The following is a 19,587-nucleotide window of genomic DNA, read 5'->3' on the forward strand; positions in this document are numbered from 1 at the left end:
ATGTTTTGAGTATTAACCCCTTATCAGATCTAGGATTTTCAAATATTTTCCTCCCATTTGGTCAGTTGCCTTTCATTTTGTTGATGTTTTCCTTTGCTGTGCAGTGTTTTTTAAATTGATATGGTCCCATTTAGTTAGTTTTGCTTATTGCCTTTACTTTAATGTCAAATCCAAAATATCATAGCCAGATTGATTTCATGGAGTTTATCATCTATTTTTTCTTTTAGGGGTTTTATGGGTTCAGGTCTTTAACCTACTTTGGGTTAACTTTTGTGTAGAGTTTAAGATAGAGGTGCAGCTTCATTCTTTTGCATGTGGCTGCCTGATTTTCCCAACATGATTTATGAAATAGATGGTTCTTTCTGCACTGTGTATTCTTGGCTCTTTTGTCATAATTAATTGACCCTATACGTGTGTATTTAGTTCCAGGCTATTTTGTTACGTTGGTTTCTGTGTCTGCTTATGCCATACTATTTTGATTACTCTAGCTTTGCTAATATTGTTTGAAATCAGGGAGTATGTTGCCTCCAGCTTTGTTCGGTCTCAGGCTTACTTTGGCTATGTGAGGTCCTATGTGGTTCCATACAGACTTTGTGATTGACAGTTTTACGTTTTCCTTTCCAATGTGGAATGCTTTTATTATTTTTTTTTCTTAATTGCCCTGGCTAGACTTTCAGTACTATAGTAAATACAAGTGGTGAGAGTCAGCATCTTTGTCTTATTCCTGATCTTAGAGGAAAAGCTTTCAGCTTTTCACCGTTGAGTGTGATGTTATATATGGGCTTGCTAGAAATGGCCTTATTTTGAGGTACATTCCTCTCTAGGTCTGCTATGTTGAGAACTTTTCAAATATGTTGTATTTTGTCAAATGTTTGTACCTATTGAAATTATCATGTGTTTTATATACCTTTTGTTAATGGAACATCATTGATTGATTTGCAGATATTGAACCATTCTTGCATCCTTGGAATAAACCCACCTGATCATGCTGTGTGATCCTTTCAATATATTGTTGAATTTGCTAGTTTGTTGAGGAGTTTTGCCTATATGTTAATCAGAGATATTGGCCTGTTATCTTTTTTTACTGTGTCCTTGTGTAAATTTGGTATTTAAGTGTACAATTACAGAAAATCAAAACACAAAGACAGCAAGAAGAGAGGAACAGAGGATTTGCAAAAAGCCAGAAAACAATTGACAAAATGGCAATAAATATGTGCTTATTGATAATTACTTTAAATATAAATGCCTAAATTCTCCAATCAAAAGACACAGAGCAGCTGAAGAGATAAAAAATAAAACCCATTTTGAAGCTCCCTACAAGAGACTAACATTAGATCGGATCTAAATATATATATAACCTGGAAAGGAAGGGATGAAAAAAAGATATTCCATGCACGTAATGGAAGCAAAAACAAAGCTCGGGTAGCAATACTTGTACCAGACAAAATAGACTTTAAAACAAAGACTTTAACAAATAGACAAAGAAGGGCATTACATAATGAAAAAGGGATCGATAAAACAAGATAATAGTTGTATATACCTATGTACCCAACACAGAAACACCTAATTATTAAAAGCAAATATTAACAGACAAAGGGAAAAATGGACATTCATACAAAAATAATAGGGAACTTTTTTTTTTAATTTTTATTTAAATTCTAGTTAGTTAACATACAGTGCTATATTGGTTTCAGGAGTAGAATTTAGTGATTCATCACTTACATACAACACCCAGTGCTCATCAGAACAAGTGTCCTCCCTAATACCCACCACTCATTTACCCCATCCCCTCCATCAATCCTCAGTTTGTTCTCTATCCTTAACTGTCTCTTATGGTTTGTTTCCCCTTCCCCTCTCTTTTCCCCTTCTCATATGTTTTATTTCTTAAATTCCACACGAGTGAAATCATGGCACTTGTCTTTCTCTGTTTCACTTAGCGTAATGTACTGTAGCTACATCCACGTCCTTGTAAATGGCAAGATTTTATTCATTTTGACAGCTGGGTAATATTCCTATTTGTTTACACACACACACGCCACAATACTCCACAATTTCTTTATCCACTCAGCAGTCAAGGACATATGAGCTCTTTCCATAATTTGGCTATTGTTGTTAATGCTGCTATAAACATTGGGGTACATGTACCCCTTCAAATCTGTATTTTTGTATCCTTTTGATAAATACCCAGAAGTGCAATTGCTGGATCATAGGGTAGTTCTGTTTTTAACTTTTGAGGAACGTCCATACCATTCTCCAGAGTGGCTGTACCAGTTTGCTTTCCCACCAACAGTGCAAAGGGTTCCCCTTTCTCTACATCCTCACCAGCACCTATTTGTGTTCATTTTAGCTCTTCGTACAGGTGTGAAGTGTTATCTCATTGTGGTTTTTATTTGTATTTCCCTGATGATGGGTGGTGTTGAGCATCTTTTCATATGTCTGTTAGCCATCTGGATGTCTTCTTTGGAAAAATGTGTATTCATGTCTTCTGCCCAGTTCTTAACTGGGTGATTTATGAGTGTAGATTTTGTTAAGTCCTTTATTATAGATTAGGGATAATAACCCTTTATTAGATATGTCATTTACAAATATCGTCTCCCATTCCATAGGCTGCCTTTTAGTTTTGTTGATTGATTGTTTGCTTTGTAGAAGCTTTTTATCTTGATCAAGTCCCAATAGTTCATTTTTGGTTTTATTTCTCCAGAGATGTATCTAATAAGAAGTTGCCCAAATTATGTCAAAAGAGGTTTCTGTCTGTGACTCCTCTAGGATTTTGATGGTTTCCTGTCTCACATTTAGGTCTTTCGTCCACTTGGAATTTATTTTTATGTATGGTGTAAGAAAGTGGTCCAGTTTTATTCTTCTGTGTGTTGATGTCAAGTTTTCCCAAAACCATTTGTCGAAGAGACTTTTTTCCACTGGATATTCTTTCCTGCTTTGTTGAAGATTAGTTGACCATATATTTGTGGGTCCATTTCTGGGTTTTCTATTCTGTTCCACTGATCTATGTGTTTGTGCCAATAGCATACTATATCAATGACTACAGCTTTTCAATATAACTTCAAGCCCAGAATCATGATGCCTCCAGCTTTGTTTTTCTTTTTCATGATTACTTTGGTGATTCTGGGTCTTTTGTGGTTTCATACAAATTTTAGGACTGTTTGTTCTAGCTCTGTAAAAGATGCTGGTGGAATTTTGATAGGGATTGCTTTAAACGTGTAGATTGTTTGGGGTAGTATAGACATTTTAACAATGTTTGTTCTCCAATCCATGAGCATGGAATGCTTTCCCATTTCTTTGTGTCCTCTTCAATTTCTTTCATAACCTTTCTATACTTTTCAGACTCCAGGTCTTTTACCTCTTTGGTTGGGTTTATTCCTATGTATCTTATAGTTTTGGTACAGTTTTAAATGGGATCAGTTCCTTTTTCTGCTGCTTCATTATTGGTGTATAGAAATTTTGTATCCTGTGAATTTGCTGAATTCATGTATTAGTTCTATCAGTTTTTTTTTTTTGTTTTTTTTTTGGTGGAGCCTTTTCAAACAGTGCAAGTTTGACTTCTTCCTTGCTGATTTGGATGCCTTCTATTTCATTTTGCTGTCTGATTGCTGAGGCTAAGACTTCCAGTATCATGTTAAACAGTAATGGTGAGAGTGGATATCCCTGTCTTGTTCCTGACCATAGAGGAAAAGCTCTCACTTTTTCCCCATTATTAGCTGTGAGTCTTTCATATCTGGCCTTTATGATGTTGAGATATGTTCCATCTATATTTACTTTGTTGAGGATTTTTATCAAAAATTGGATGTTGTATTTGGTCAAATGCTTTTTCTGCATCTATTGAGAGGATCATATGGTTCTTCTCCTTTTTTTTTTTATTTTTTTTTTAAATTTTTTTTTTCAACGTTTATTTATTTTTGGGACAGAGAGAGACAGAGCATGAACGGGGGAGGGGCAGAGAGAGAGGGAGACACAGCATCGGAAACAGGCTCCAGGCTCTGAGCCATCAGCCCAGAGCCTGACACGGGGCTCGAACTCATGGACCGCGAGATCGTGACCTGGCTGAAGTCGGACGCTTAACCGACTGCGCCACCCAGGCGCCCCTCTTCTCCTTTCTTTTATTGATGTGTATATCATGTTGATTGACTTGCAAATATTGAACCACCCCTGCAGCCCAGGAATAAATCCCATTTTGATCATGTTGAATAATTCTGTTGGATTCAATGTGCCAGTATCTTGTTGACAATTTTTGCATCCATGTTCATCTAGATATTGATCTGTTATCCTCTTTTTTAGTGAGGGTCTTTGGTTTTGGAATCGAGGTAATGCTGGCCTTGTAGAATGAGTTTGGAAATTTTCCTTCCATTTCTATTTTTTTTGGAACAATTTGAGAATAGGTATTAACTTTTCTTTAAATGTGTGGTACAGGGGTGCCTGGGTGGCTCAGTCGGTTAAGCATCCAACTTCAGCTCCAGTTACGAACTCCTATCTCGTGGGTTGGAGCCCCGCATCAGCTCTGTGTTGACAGCTCAGAGCAGGGAGTCTGCTTCAGACTCTGTTTCCCTCTTTCTCTCTGCCTCTCCCCTGCCCACACACACACACTCTGTCTCTCTCTCTCCAATATAAATAAACATTAAAATTTTTTCTTTTAGTGTCTGGGAGAAGTTCCCTGGGAATCCATCCGTCCTGGACTTTTGTTTTTTGGGAGTCTTTTGATTACCAATTGAATTTCGTTGCTGATTATGGGTCTGTTCAAATTTTGTATTTCTTCCTGTTTCAGTTTTGCTAGTTTGTATGTTTCTAGGAATTTTTCCATTTCTTCTAGATTTCCCAGTTGGCTTATAATTTTTCATTAAAAAAATTTTAATACTCTACTTAGTAGATAGGTGATCCAGACAGAAAATCAATTTTGTTAATGGCTTTAAATGATACATTAGACTGGATGGACCTAACAGATATATAGAATGTTTCTTCTAAAAACTGAATACACATTCTTTTCAAGTACACATGGAGCATTCTCCAGAATAGATCACGTTACGCCATAAAAAGTCTTAATAATTTTAAGATTGAAATTATACCAACCATCTTTTCTGACCACAGAAGTATGAAACTAGAAGTCAAATACAAGGAAAAAAACTTGGAAAAAACCACAGACCTGTGGAAGCTAAACAATGTGTTGCTGAACTGCCAATCGTTCAACAAATAAAGTGGAAATCCAAAAATCCCTTGAGACAATAAAAGTATAAACACAAAGTTTCAAAATTTTCAGAAGCAAAAGCAGTTCTGAAATAAGATTATAGTGATACAAGCTACCTAAAGAAACAAGAAAATTTCAAATAAATAATCTAACTTTGCACCTAAATGAATTAGAAAAAGAAGAACCAACAAAGCTCAAAGATAGTATAAAGAAGGAAATAATAAAGCTCCGAGCAGAAGTAAGTGAAATAGAATCTAGGAATAAATCTAATCAGGATATTTAAGAACTGTACTCTGGAAACATTAAATACTGATAAAAAGAAATTGAAGACAATACAATGGAGAGATATTCCATGCTCATGGATTGGAAGAATATTGTTAAAACGCCCATACTACCCAAAGCAATCCACGGATTTAATGCAATCCCTGTCAAAATACCAACAGTATTTTACACAGTACTAGAATAAATAGTACTAAAGTCTGTAGGAAACTGCAAAAGACCTCAAATACCCAAAGCAGTCTTGAGAAAGAAGAATAAAGCCAGAGGTATCATGACCCCTGGTTTCAACATATACTACAAAGCTGTAATAATCAAACCAGTATGCTACTGGCACAAAAACACGTAGGTCAATGGAAAAGGACAGAGAACCCAGAAATAAACCCGTATTTATATGGTCAATTCATGACAAAGCAAGCAAAAATATAAAAGGGGGGAAAGACAGTCCCTTTAATAAACGGTGCTGGGAACACTCAGCTGCTACATGCAAAAGAATGAAACTAGACCACTTTCTCACACCATATACAAAAAATAAACTCAGAATGGGTTAAAGACTTGAGTGTGAGACCACAAACCTTAAAACTCCTAAAAGAAAACAGACTGTAAACTCTTAGTGGTGTTAGCTATATTTTTTGTATGTGTCTTTTCAGTCAAGAGCAACAAAAGCAAAAATAAACAATTAGGACTACATTAAAATAAAAAGGTTTTGCAAAACGAAGGAAACTATCAAGAAAACAAAAGGAAACCTGGTTGGGAGGAGATATTTGAAAATCATATATCCAATAGGGGGTTAATATCCAAAATATATGAAGAACTCCTATAATGCAATTAAAAACAAATCAAACCAATTAAAAATGGCAGAGAACCTGAATAAACATGTTACCAAAGAAGATATACAGGTGGCCAATAGACCCTTGAAAAGATGCTAATGAACTCCAGTCATCAGGGAAATGCAAATCAAAACCACAGTGAATTATCACCTCACACCAGTTTAAACGACCAGTATCGAAAAGACAAGTAAGTTTTGGAGAGGAGGTCTAGCAAACAGAACACTTGTGCAGTCAGTATGGAAAACAGTATGGAGGGTCCTTACAAAACTAAAAATAGAACGTCATACAATCTAGCAGCTCTACTTCTTGGTGTTTACCAAGGAAAATGAAAACCCTAATTAGAAGATACATTTGCACCCAATATGCTTATTGTAACATTATTTACAGTAGCCAAGATATGGAAGCTACTTAAGTACATATTTATCAACAGATGAATGGATAAAAATGTATGTATACACAATGGATTATTCAGCCATAAAAAAAATGAAATCTTGGCGATTCATGATAACAACATGAAAAAACCAAGAGGTTTTTTGCTAAGTGAAATAAGACATAAACTAATACCATTTGATGTTGCTTGTGTGTAAAATCTAAACAAACACACAAACAGAAATATATCCATAATTACAAAGAACAAACTGGTGGTTGCTGTGAGGGTGGGGTGAAGAGAAGGGCAAAGTACAAACTTCTCGCTGTAAAACAAGTTAGGGGGATGAAAAGTACAGCATAGGGCAATAGTCAATATTTTACTAACTTTAGTGAAACTGTGGCTATTGTGGTATATTGCAATGTATATAAAGTCCAGGCACTTTGCTGTATACCTAATACTAATATTCTATGTCAGTTATACTCAATTAAAAATTTAACATGTAGGGCCACCGAGGTGGCTCAGTTTGTTAAGTGACCTGACTTCAGCTCAGGTCACTCTCACATTGTTTGTGGGTTCGAGCCTCACGTTGGGCTCTGTGCTGATAGCTCTGAGCCTGCTTCGGATTCTGTGTCCCCCTCTCTCTGCTCCTTCCCCATTCATGCTCTGTCTTCCTATCTCAAAAATAAACATTACAAAAATTAAAAACGTAAATGGACTAGGGGTGCCTGGGTGGCTCAGTCGGTAAAGCATCAGACTGCAGCTCCGGTCATGATCTCATGGTTCATGAGTTCTAGCCCCATGTCGGGCTCTGTGCTGACAGCCTGGAGCCTGCTTCAGATTCTCTCTCTGCCCCTCTCTCTCTGCCCCTCCCCCACTCGTGCTCTCTCTCTGTCAAAAATAAAAATATTTTTAAAAAAAATTTTTAATGTAAATGGACAAAACTCTCTAATCAAAAGAGTAGCTAATGGGTTAAAAGAAAAAAGATCCCATCTAGATGCTGTCTACAAGAAACTCACTTCAGATAGAAGGATACACATAGACTTAAAGTGAAGGGGATAGAAAAGATATTCTCTGCAAATGGAAACCAAAAGAAAGCTGAGGTAGCTGTATTTATACCAGATGAAATATACTTTAAGACAAAGACCATAAAATAACAGACATGTAGGACATTATGTAAGAGTCAATCCAACAAGAGAATGTAACGTGTAAATATTTATGCACCCTACATAGAAACACTTAAATATATAAAGCAAATATTTACAACATATTGTATCAGAGAAGTATGTAGCAGTACAATAATAGTAGAGGTCTTTAATAAAACACTTTCTTCAATGGATAGATTTTCCAGATAAAAAGAATCAATACAGAAAAATTGGCCTTAAATGACCCATTAGACCAGATGGACTTAAACAGACATATACAGAGCATTCCATTCAAGGGCATCAGAATACACATTCTTCAAGTGCACATGGAACATTCTCTGGGGTAGATAATATGTTAGGTCACAAAACAAGTCCTAATAAATAAATTTAAGATATTAAGCATCTTTTATAACCACAATGATATGGAACTAGATATAACTTAAAAGAAAACTGGAAACTTCACAAATATGTAAATATTTAAACAACATGCTGCTAAAAAAACCCATGTGTCAAAGAAGAAATCAAAACAGAAAAAAAATACCTGGAGACAAATGAAAATATACCAAAACTTATGAGATACAGCAAAAGGAGTCCTAAGAAACAAGTTACTAGCAATCATGCCTATATCAAGAAACAGGTAGGATCTCCAACAACTTAACTTTATACTTCAAGGAACTATAAAAAGAACAAACAGAGCTTAAAGTTAGTTAAAAGAAGAAATAAATACTAGAGCAGAAATAAGAGAAATAGAAAGTAAAAAGACAATAGAAAAGACCAATGAAGCTAAGCTCTTTTTTAAAAGATAAAATTGATAAACCTTAGACTTACCAAAAAAAAAAAAAAATCAGTAATGAGAAAGGAAATATAACTGATACCACAGAAATACAAAGGATAAGAAAATCAACAATTACATGCCAACAATTTGGACAACCTTAGAAGAAATATATAAATTCCTAGAAACATACAACATACCAAAACTCATTCATGAAGGAATAGGAATCTGAACAGACCAATTATGAAGGAGTTGTCAGTAAGGAGACTGAATCAGCAATCAAAAAACCCAACAAATAAAAGGCTTCACATGTGAATTCTATAAATATTTAAAGAACTAACACCAATCCCTCTCAGACTTCTGCAATATATATGTAATTGTATATATTCCATCATATATATTATATATATATGTATAAAATCGCTTCTCGGCCTTTTGGCTAAGATCAAGTGTATATATATGTATGTATATATGTATATATATATACTATACATATGTATATATGTATATATGATATACATATGTATGTGTATATATTATATACGTATGTATATATGTATGTATATATATAATATATATGTATGTATATATGTATATATATATAATATATATGTATGTATATATATATATAACATATATATATGATGGAATATATACAATTCCATATATATATACAATTCCAAATATATACAATATATACATATATAATATATATATGTCTTATTTCCATAAGACCAGCATTACCCTGATACCAGATGAGACTCTTCATAATCTCAACTACCCAAGCTGATAATTAGCAGACCTGGTTTCCAATAATTCAAGAAGGATGTTTGAGTCTGCTGGCATTTTGTCATTGTTTCTGGTATTGCTTTTTTAATCCTTTATGGACTGATGGCCATTTATGAAAGATGCTGAGAATCGGAGGAAATCACCACTATCCAAATAGAAGAATTATCAGGACATGTAATTAGCCAGGATCAAATTGAGGCTCAATGGAAGAACCAACAGACACCACCTCAATATAATATTATATTAAGGCCTTTTTAAAGTCTCTTGAACAGTTTTAAATATAAATTAATTTTGTAATAAAAATAATACCCCCAGCCTGATCCCCACTTGGCCCTAGCCAGCACCTCCCATTGTCCCCACACACCATGTCCTGCCCTTCTCTACACCTTTGCTTCTTCTTTCTGTGGAGACATTTGTTTGTTCTTCCCTGCCCAACTGCTCTTATCTCCTCTGATCTGATACAGCATAAATAACCAGAAGCCATCCATAGTTTTGTCAAGCTAGTGAACCTGTCTGGAACTCAGTTTCCCCAACTGTAAGATGGGAGCCAGTCATCCTGCTGTGAGTCCCCATTGGACCATTGAGAGCCTTCAAGGGGGACAATAGGAGTCCCTAATGAAGAGAGGTTCCAGGAGGTAGTGTCATTGCTTACCCCTCACCACCACAGTCCTTACTGTCCCTTCATTTCCTCTCAGTCCCCGCAGCCCTCACCTGTACTAACAGATTTGGTCTTCATTAAACACAGTTTCATTACAATTAAAAAATTATTTATCTCTCCCACCCTCTTCCCAGCGCACTAATCAAGAACTCTGGGAAGGTTCACCATGAATGGGACTCAAAGATCCATGGTTATTTCTCCCTCACCTTCCTAAACTGTAAGGTCTCTACTTCAGCTCTAAGCCAAACAAATCATTTAGGTGTGGCCATATATGTTTTTTGTCTTTAAAAAGTCTTCCTTGTGAACTTTATTGTTTTGCCTTTAAATAAATCATAACATGTTTATGTTTTATCGGAATCAGATACATTTGACTAATTCTTTATCATATGATCCACCAGTTCCACTTCTGGGGATTTATCCAGAAAAAAAACACAAGTATTAATTCAAAAAGATGTCTTCACCATGTTCATTGTAGCATTATTTACAATAGCCAAGACATGAAAACCAACCAAAGTGTTCACTGATGAATGAATAGGTCAAGAAAATGTAGTGTATGTGCACATATATACATGCACACATGTAATAGAATATTATTCATATGTGGAATCAAAAAAAAAAAAAACCCTGGAACTCATAGAGAACAGGCTGTGGGAATGGGGGTAAACAAAATGGGTGAAGGGCGGGTAAAAAACACAAACTGCTGGTTAAAAACAGGCATGGGGATGTACAACATGGCAATTATTGTTAATAATACTGGATTATATATTTGAAACTTGCTGAGAGTAAATCTTTTTTTTTTTAATTTTTTTTTCAACGTTTATTTATTTTTTTGGGGACAGAGAGAGACAGAGCATGAACAGGGGAGGGGCAGAGAGAGGGAGACACAGAATCGGAAAGAGGCTCCAGGCTCTGAGCCATCAGCCCAGAGCCTGACGCGGGGCTTGAACTCAGGGACCGCGAGATCGTGACCTGGCTGAAGTCGGACGCTCAACCGACTGCGCCACCCAGGCGCCCCGAGAGTAAATCTTTAAAATCTGGGCACTTGGGTAGCTCAGTCAAACTTCTGACTTCAGCTCAGGTCATGGTCTCGCAGTTTGTGGGTTTGAGCCCCACATTCAGCTCCGCATTGGGGTACATAGCCTGCGTGGGATTCTCTCGCTCTGCCTCTCTCTCTTCCCTTTCTCTACTTGCATGCTGTCTCTCTCAAAATCACATCATAAAAATTTCCAACTATATGTGGTGATCGATGTTAGACTTACGGTGGTTAATACATACAAATACTGACTCATGTACACCTGAAACTAATTTTATACGTCAGTTGTATCCTAATTTTAAAATTATGTAAATTTACTTCCTTTTTAATGAAGTATGCCTCTTGACCTATAACTGAAATATTTACTGTCTGGCTGTTTGTATTAAAAGTTTTCCAAACCCTTTTTTATTTATTTTTTTTATTTAAAAAAAATTAATGTTTATTTTTGAGAGAGAGAGAGAGAGAAGGGGAAACACAGAATATGAAGCAGGCTTCAGGCTCTGAGCTGGCAGCACAGAGCCCTATGTCGGCTTGGGCTTGAACTCACAAACCCTGAGATCATGAACTGAGCTGAAGTTGGACACTTAATGGACTGAGCCACCCAGGCTCCCCTCCAAACCCTTTTTTTAAGCATAAATCTGAAAATGTCACTCTATTATTTAAAACTTGTAAATGGCCAATTATCCAAACAATTCAGAGTTCATAACACGGTAGTGGAGAAGGGAAAAGAGAAGTTTGCATGTAGCCATGACCAATTTTATGCCTGATTCAGGACTCATCTACTGAGATTATGTTTTTCACAATTTTGGATGATGACTTTTATGCTAATAAAAATATCCCCATATCAGAGGTAACCCTATTTGAATAAGCTACATTAAATCCACTGTGTTCTATATCTAACTAGTTTTCTTTTAGCAATAATTGGGTGTTACAAGTGACATCACTCATTCTCCATTTCTTTAGTGTTGGCTATAGAAATATCTGAAACTTCTCATTTATTGCACAAATATTTATTGAGCCTTATTTTGTGCCATGTACCATCACAGTACCTAGCACGGTAGTAAGCCACAAAGGGTGACTGCCTTCATAGGTCTAGCCTCTGGCCCCCAGTATATGTAAAAAACATGGTTATCCAAGTCTTTTAAAAAGAACTCACTCTGCAAAACAAATTAAAAATTTGTCCTATATTGGGGTCTCTATTATTATTGGGGTCTCTATTATTTGAGTATAATTGACATTAAAATAAGGCCACAAAAGTGAATCTAATTTTAAAAAGGACCAAAAATGCATCATAGATAGGGGTATTTAATTGATTGTTTAAAAAATACAGACTTCAACAAAATATTAGCAAACTGCATTCAAAAATTCATTAAAATTATCATTCACCATGATCAAGTGGGATTTATTCTGGGGGAAGCAAGGATGGTTCAATATTTGCAAATTCATCAGTGTAATACATCACATTGTATGAAGGCTAAAATCACGATCCTCTCAAGATGCAGAAAAAACATTTGAGAAAATTGGACATCTGTTCATGATAAAAACTCTCAAAGTGAGTTTACAGGGATCATGACTCAACATAATGGCCATATATGACAACCCCCAACATCATACACAGTGGTGAAAAACAGAGCATTTTTTCCTAAGATCAGGAACAAGATAAGGATGTCTGCTCTCACCACTTTTATTCAACATAGTACTAGAAGTTCTAGATTCAGGAATAAGACAAGAAAAGAAAAGTGATTCAAATTGGTAAGAAAGAAGTTAAACTATTTGTGGATGACATGATCCTAAACATAGATCCTAAACATAAGGACTTTACCAAAAATCTACTAGAAGTAATAAATTAAGTCAGTGAAATTTCAGGGTACACAATTAATATAAGGAAATAAATTGTTTTATATACACTGATAATGTAGCAGAAAGAGAAATTAAGAAAGCAGTTCCACTTATAATTGCATCAAAAAGAATAAAATACCCAGAAATAAACTTAACTGAGGAGGTAAAAGATTGCACTCAGCAACTATAAAACATTGATTAAATAAATCACAGATATACCATGATCATGGGTTAGAAGAATTAATATTGTTAAAATACCCATGCTACCCATAGCCATTTACACATTTAATGTAATCCTTATAAAAATACCAACAGTATTTTTCACAGAACTAGAACAAATAATACTAACGTTTGTAGGGAACCACAAAAGACTTCAAATACCCAAAGCAATCTTGAGCAAAAAGAACAAAGCCAGGGGTATCACATTCTCAGATTTCAAGTTCTACTACAAAGTTGTAGTAATAGAACCAGTATGCTACTGGCACAAACACAGGCACATAGATCAATGAAAGAGGATAGAGAGCCCTGAAATAAATCCACCCTTCTATGGTCAATTAGTCCATGACAAAGGAAGCAAGAATTTACAATGGGGAAAAGCAGTCTCTTCAATAAATGGTGCTGGGAAAACTGGACAGCTACATGCAAAAGAAGTAAACTGGACCACTTTTTCACACCATACACAAAAATAAATTCAAAATGGGTTAAAGACCTAAACTTAATACCTGAAACCATAGAACTCCTAGAAGAAAATATAAGCAATAATCTCTTTGACATTGGCCTTAGCAACATTCCTCAGGCAAGGGAAACAAAAGCAAAAATAAACTATTAGGAATACAGGAAAATAAAAGGCTTTTGTGCAGCAAAGGAAACAATCAACAAAACAAAAAGGCAACCTAGTGATTAAGATATTTGCAAATGCTATGTCCAATAAGGGATTAATATCCAAAATATGTAAATAACTTATACAACTCAACACCAAAACACGCCAAACAATCCGAATAATTAGTGGGCAGAGGACCTGAATAGACATTTCTCCAAAGACATACAAATGGCCAATAGATACATGAAAAATTGCTTAGTGTCACTAATCTTTAGGAAAATGCAAATCAAACCCATAATGAGATCACAACTGTCAGAATGTCCAGAATAACAAAGACAAAAACAGCAAGTGTTAGTAAAGATGAAGAAATCCTTGTGCATTGTTGATGGGAATGTAATTTGATATAGCCACTATGGAAAATGGTATGGAGCTTTCTTAAAAAGTTAAAAATAGAAATACCATATGCTCCAGTAATTCACCCACTTGGTATTTACCGAAAGAAAATACATCACTAACTTGAAAAAGATATATACCTCTAAGTTTACTGCAGCATTAACAATAGCCAAGATATGGAAGCAACCTAAGTGTCCATCAGTAGAGGAATGGATTAAGAATGGTGAATGTGTGTGTGTGTGTGTGTGTGTGTGTGTAATGGACTAATACTCAACCATAAAAAAAATGAGATCTTGCCATTTGAGACAACATGGATAGATCTGACCTAGAGGGTATTATGTTAAGTGAAATAAGAGAAAGTCAAGTACCATATGATTTCACTTATTTGTCAAACCTACAAAAACAAAACAAATAGGGGCACCTGGGTGGCTCAGTCAATTGAGCGTCCGACTTCAGCTCAGGTCATGATGTCGCAGTTGGCGAGTTCCAGCCCCGTGTCGGGCTCTGTGCTGACAGCCCAGAGCCTGGAGCCTGCTTCTGATTCGGTGTCTCCCTCTCCCTCTGCCTCTCCCCTGCTCATGCTCTCTCTCTGTCTCAAAAATAAACATTAAAAAACAAAAACAAAAACAAATGCAGAAACAGACCCATAAATACAGAGAACTAATGATTGCTAGAAGGATGGGAAATGGAAAAATGGAATAGAGTAGAAGTAGAGTAGAAGATACAGGCTTCCAGTTATGGAATGAATAAGCTACAGGGATGAAAGGTACAGCTTACTGAATATAGTCAATGGAATTGGAATATTTTCTATGGTGATGATGGTACCTACACTTATAGTAAATAGAGCCTAACATACGGAGTTGTTGAATCACTATGTTGTACACCTGAGACTAATATAGCATTGTATGTCAACTATATTTTAATTTAAAAATATTTTTAAAGTATTAAATATGAATTATTGATATACATTTTAATTTAATTAGAATTTATTTGTAACTTAAATATGCCCCCAAACCTTAAAAAAATAATTCAAAGATTGGTTTAAGTGGGTCTTAATTTTTTTTAGTATCTTTTTTTAACGTTTATTTATTATTGAGAGAGACAGAGCATGAGCATGGGAGGGGCAGAGAGAGGAGGAGACACAGAATCCAAAGCAGGCTCCAGGCTCTGAGCTGTTAGCAGAGCCCGACGTGGGATGCGAACTCACAAACTGCGAGATCATGACCTGAGTGGAAGTCAGATGCTTAACGGACTGAGCCACGCAGGCACCCCATGGGTCTTAATTTTTCTGACATTGCATGTTAACCTGAAATGTATCTATCTCTTCCTCAGATTTTCAGAGTGAACATAAAGTAGGTCTGCATCATTTTGTTAAAATGTGGGTGCTTATTTTAAAGTGACTTTGTCAAGTTTTCTGATTATTTCCTTTCACACTTGATATTCAAATAATTTTCTCTGGAGGTATCTATTGTGTCATTATTTGTGTTTGTTTTGTTAACAGGTCCCACTCTTCCAGAACCATACTTTTGATTGGCTTTCTGATTTAAGCAAATCTCCAAGAATATTTTCCTGGACTTCATTCAATTCAACATCTTCATAAATTTTGAGCTTTTACTTTACATTGATTGTTGTTTGGGTTAAGCTAAGCCAGTCAAGTATGACATTGTCTGAATGAGGCAGATAAGAATACTAATGACAAACAAGGAAGGGGCTGGTTGAGTAGATACTAGTTATGTAATTTGATCATTTGTGAATATTTTAATTTTTTTTGCTTTCCTACTCAACCTCTTAACTTTGAGGATTTAAATAATAGCAAAAATAATTCCTTCTAGTTTTTATGTATAATACTTAATCCTGATCCTGTAAATGGAAAAGAAACCAAGAGAAGTCAACTTTGTTCCAGAAAAATAACAAAGGTGTGAATGGCTTCTGTATTACTGAGCTATCTAGAATTTGCCTATGTTGGGGCACCTGGGTGGCTCAGTCAGTTAAGCATCCAACTTCAGCTCAGGTTGTGATCTCACTGTTTATGAGTTCAAGCCCCACATCAGGCTCTATGCTGACAGCTTGGATCCTGGAGCCTGCTTTGGATTCTGTGTCTCCCTCTCTGCCTCTCCCCCACTCACACCCTGTCTCTCTCTCACTCTCAAAACTAAATAAACATTATTTTTTTTAAAAAAAAAAGAATGTGCCTATGTTAATCATCTGAAAGAAAGTGAAAGCCATGTCTTGGTTTCATAACCATACTTCTCAGCCAGAAGTAGACAATTGTCTGTAAACAGCAGTGTTAGAATAAAACCACAGTATCTTTTACCCCAAGAGGAACTGGAGCCCTAGCCCCCTCCTTTCTCAATTGCAGTTAAAGGGGTCAATCACAACTTGGCCTGTCAGCAAAAACATCACAAAATATTACACCTTCTAATAAAATGATAATCAACCTCATGCCAAATATCTGCATAACTGAGGAAAATCCTTTCTATTTTCTTTTGTAATGATTCTTACCAGGATTCTTAAATATTAAAGGAACAAAACCTCCAGATTTAAAGTTGGCTCATCCATAGACCTGAACCCATTATGTCATGGGATTTTTTTCTTAATGTTTATTTTCAAGAGACAGACAGAGAGAGAGAGAGAGAGGGAGAGCACACAAGCTCGGTTGAGCAGAGGGAGAGGGAGACACAGAACCAGAAGCAGGCTCCAGGCTCTGAGGTGTCAGCACAGAGCCCCATGCGGGGCTCGATCCCACCAGCTGTGGGATCATGACCGGAGCCGAAGTTGAACACCCAACTGACTGAGCCACCTAGGCTCCCCCTTTAATTTCTTAAGTGTCATGTTAGTTTCTTAATCCACGCAGAACTTTCTGGAAAAAACCTGGTTGCTATGAATACTTTGCTTGAATGCTTGTTCAGTAATTCCCGTTTGCAGGGGTGACATCCCTACATCTCTCCGTTTCAGCTTGCTATGTCACACTCATGATTTTGTAAACAGCACGACAAATGGAGGCTAACTCCTGCTAGAAAACCAAGGCTTTGAAAGGCCATGGCAGAAGTGGAAATACGTCTGTCTCAAATGTCAGAGTTCTTATGTGCAAGTCTTGTCTCTGTCCTAATTAAATTACAAGCAAAGCTGTTTCTGTCTCATGGGACATCTGCCTCCTCGCTGACAGGAGCCCTCTTTTCCCTCCAGGGTAGAGGGTGGAGGAGGTTGGGTCTTGACCTGTCTCCACCAGGCCTCAAGAAGAACTAATAGGATAAAATAACATCCCTCATTTCAGTTCATGAAATGAATACCATTATCTGAAAAGTTATGTTTAGGAGAAATCCATGAAAATATCCTCAAGGTAGGGCATCACTACAGTTTTGAGCATGCCTTTAGCTATGTTGACAGTGAGACTTATTCAAGGATTTTAAATGTATTGCTCATCGCAAATGCAGTAATTATAGCAATTGCTTAACGAAAGGTAAGAATTATAACAATAAACATTTTGGTATATAATAAAACCTTAATAATCTAAGAATAATTGATGCAAAGCATCTTAAAAATCTTCAACTCAGAGGCCCCTGGGTGGCTCAGTCAGTTAAGCATCTGACTCTTGGTTTCGGCTCAGGTCATGATCTTGGGGTTTGTGAGTTCGAGCCCCAGACTGGGCTCCCCACTGACAGCATGGAGCCTGCCTGGGATGCTCTCTCTTCCTCTCTCTCTGCCCCTCCTTCACTCTCTGTCTCTCAAAATAAATAAACTTAAAAAAAAAATCTTTAACTCTTCTATGTTAAATAAATTGTTTTAAAGTAAAAATTTATAAAAAACAAATAAAAATTTATAAAATGTTGTCAAAAGGCAGACCTATCTGATTTGGTTTAATTATATGCAATAAAAAAAATCTTTTGACATCTAAATGTTTTATGTAAATATAGAAGCAGCTTTAGCAAGACCTAAAGCAGTATTCCAAGTCTAGTTTCTTTGCAAAATTGTACTGATCATTTACTTGCTGTACACTTCTAAAAGAAACTTTAGTGTTGAAAAATACCAGACTGATTTATACTAATACCCATTTTTCAAAAAAATAAAAAAAAAGATTTTGCCTATGTTAATAATCAACCTGATGGAAGAAAAAGCATTCACCTGAAATGAAAAACAAAATATGCAACTCACACCCTTACTGTGTCACTTAAAAGTTGAACTCCCCTGTCCAAAATGTCCTTTCTTCTAAATAAAGCGGTTTGTAATCTGGAGTCATTAGCATCACAATCTAGGATATTTCCATGTCAGAATTGGTGGGACCTAAAATCATTTGTTCACCAATGGCACAAATTCAAAGCATTCGTAATTCCCAACTTTTGACACAACTGCAGAGAAACTTCTACTACGTGTGTAAGATAGACTTAAAATTGATTTTTCCAAAAAGCACGGGAGGTCTTCACCGTGTTTCCACAACGAGAGGTGATTGCCCGGACAAGGAGTCATACTCAGCCACTCATTTCACATCAGGTTGCTTTTTGGTATTTCTGTGAACGGATGTATTTGATTAAAGGTATCAGTGGCTTCTCACAAAAGAGTAAGTGAATCAAGTCAACAGTTTAGTGCTCATGTTCAAAGTACCAGAACAGAAATTGTTCCTGTTAATTTTGTGATTATTTTTTCTAGGACCCACCGATCTCAGCATGAAGAGGCAGTTGGCAACTAGCTCAGGATCCTCCAGCAGTTCAAGCTCCAGACCCCAGCTGAGTCCAACCGAAATCAATGCCGTGAGACAGCTCGTTGCAGGATATCGAGAATCAGCTGCATTTTTATTGCGTTCTGCAGATGAACTGGAAAATCTTATTTTACAACAGAACTGAGTCAAATGACGATCCTATTCACTGAGGTCTAAATTTGCAGTTTCCACTAATGACATTTTGATTTCCCAGCAGAGATGCTTCTGGTCTTACTGCACAGTCTTAAGAGAAATACTTCCATTATGCCACATTGTCCTTGATCCATAAAGTGATGTGTTAAGGTGCTTCAAAGGAAGTCTGACCTCTGAAGTACTTGAGATACAGTAATGTGTCCAGCTCACTGCTTTTTGTTTTAGTTTGTCAGCATAAATATCAGGGGCAAATAAAGGCTGTATATTCCTAATTCAAGGATAAAACAGAAGAAACGTGTGGTATTGATAGTTCAAGATTCAACTGAAATATTAGTGGAATCTGCTACTGACTTATTGAACTGAAAGTTGCAGTATCTGGCAAAAAAACAAAAAAACAAAAGCCAAATTTCTTGTTGCTACAGGATATAACAACAATGAGACGGATCTTGTATTTTAAAAAAAATATATATGTAGTTTTTATAAAAAGAAAACTTGTTTTTCATTCAAAATGGTCATTTTTACTTTGGTAACTTTTTCATAGGTCCTAAAAAAAACTGTTTTGAAAAACTACTGTAAGTACCTTTTCCACATCCCTTTGCCTTCTCCTCTTTCCAAATTCTTTCTACAA

The 19,587-nt window shown here is 36.1% G+C and overlaps 1 protein-coding gene across 6 annotated transcripts in view; it reads left to right on the forward strand.

Annotated features, from left to right (window-relative positions):
- NOL4 (nucleolar protein 4) overlaps positions 1 to 18,951 on the forward strand; it is a 442,954-nt gene extending 424,003 nt beyond the window's left edge. For all 6 annotated transcript variants that reach the window (XM_047087053.1, XM_047087052.1, XM_047087055.1 and 3 more), the window contains one exon: positions 18,758 to 18,951. In XM_047087053.1, the coding sequence (XP_046943009.1) occupies positions 18,758 to 18,951 (194 nt within the window). The remainder of the gene's footprint in view (positions 1 to 18,757) is intronic.
- Positions 18,952 to 19,587: the final 636 nt, after the last annotated feature.

The sequence above is a fragment of the Lynx rufus genome, unplaced genomic scaffold, assembly GCF_022079265.1.
Source record: "Lynx rufus isolate CCGP_SWC_20201006 ecotype Redwood Valley unplaced genomic scaffold, mLynRuf1.p SCAF_22, whole genome shotgun sequence".
NCBI lineage: Eukaryota > Metazoa > Chordata > Mammalia > Carnivora > Felidae > Lynx > Lynx rufus.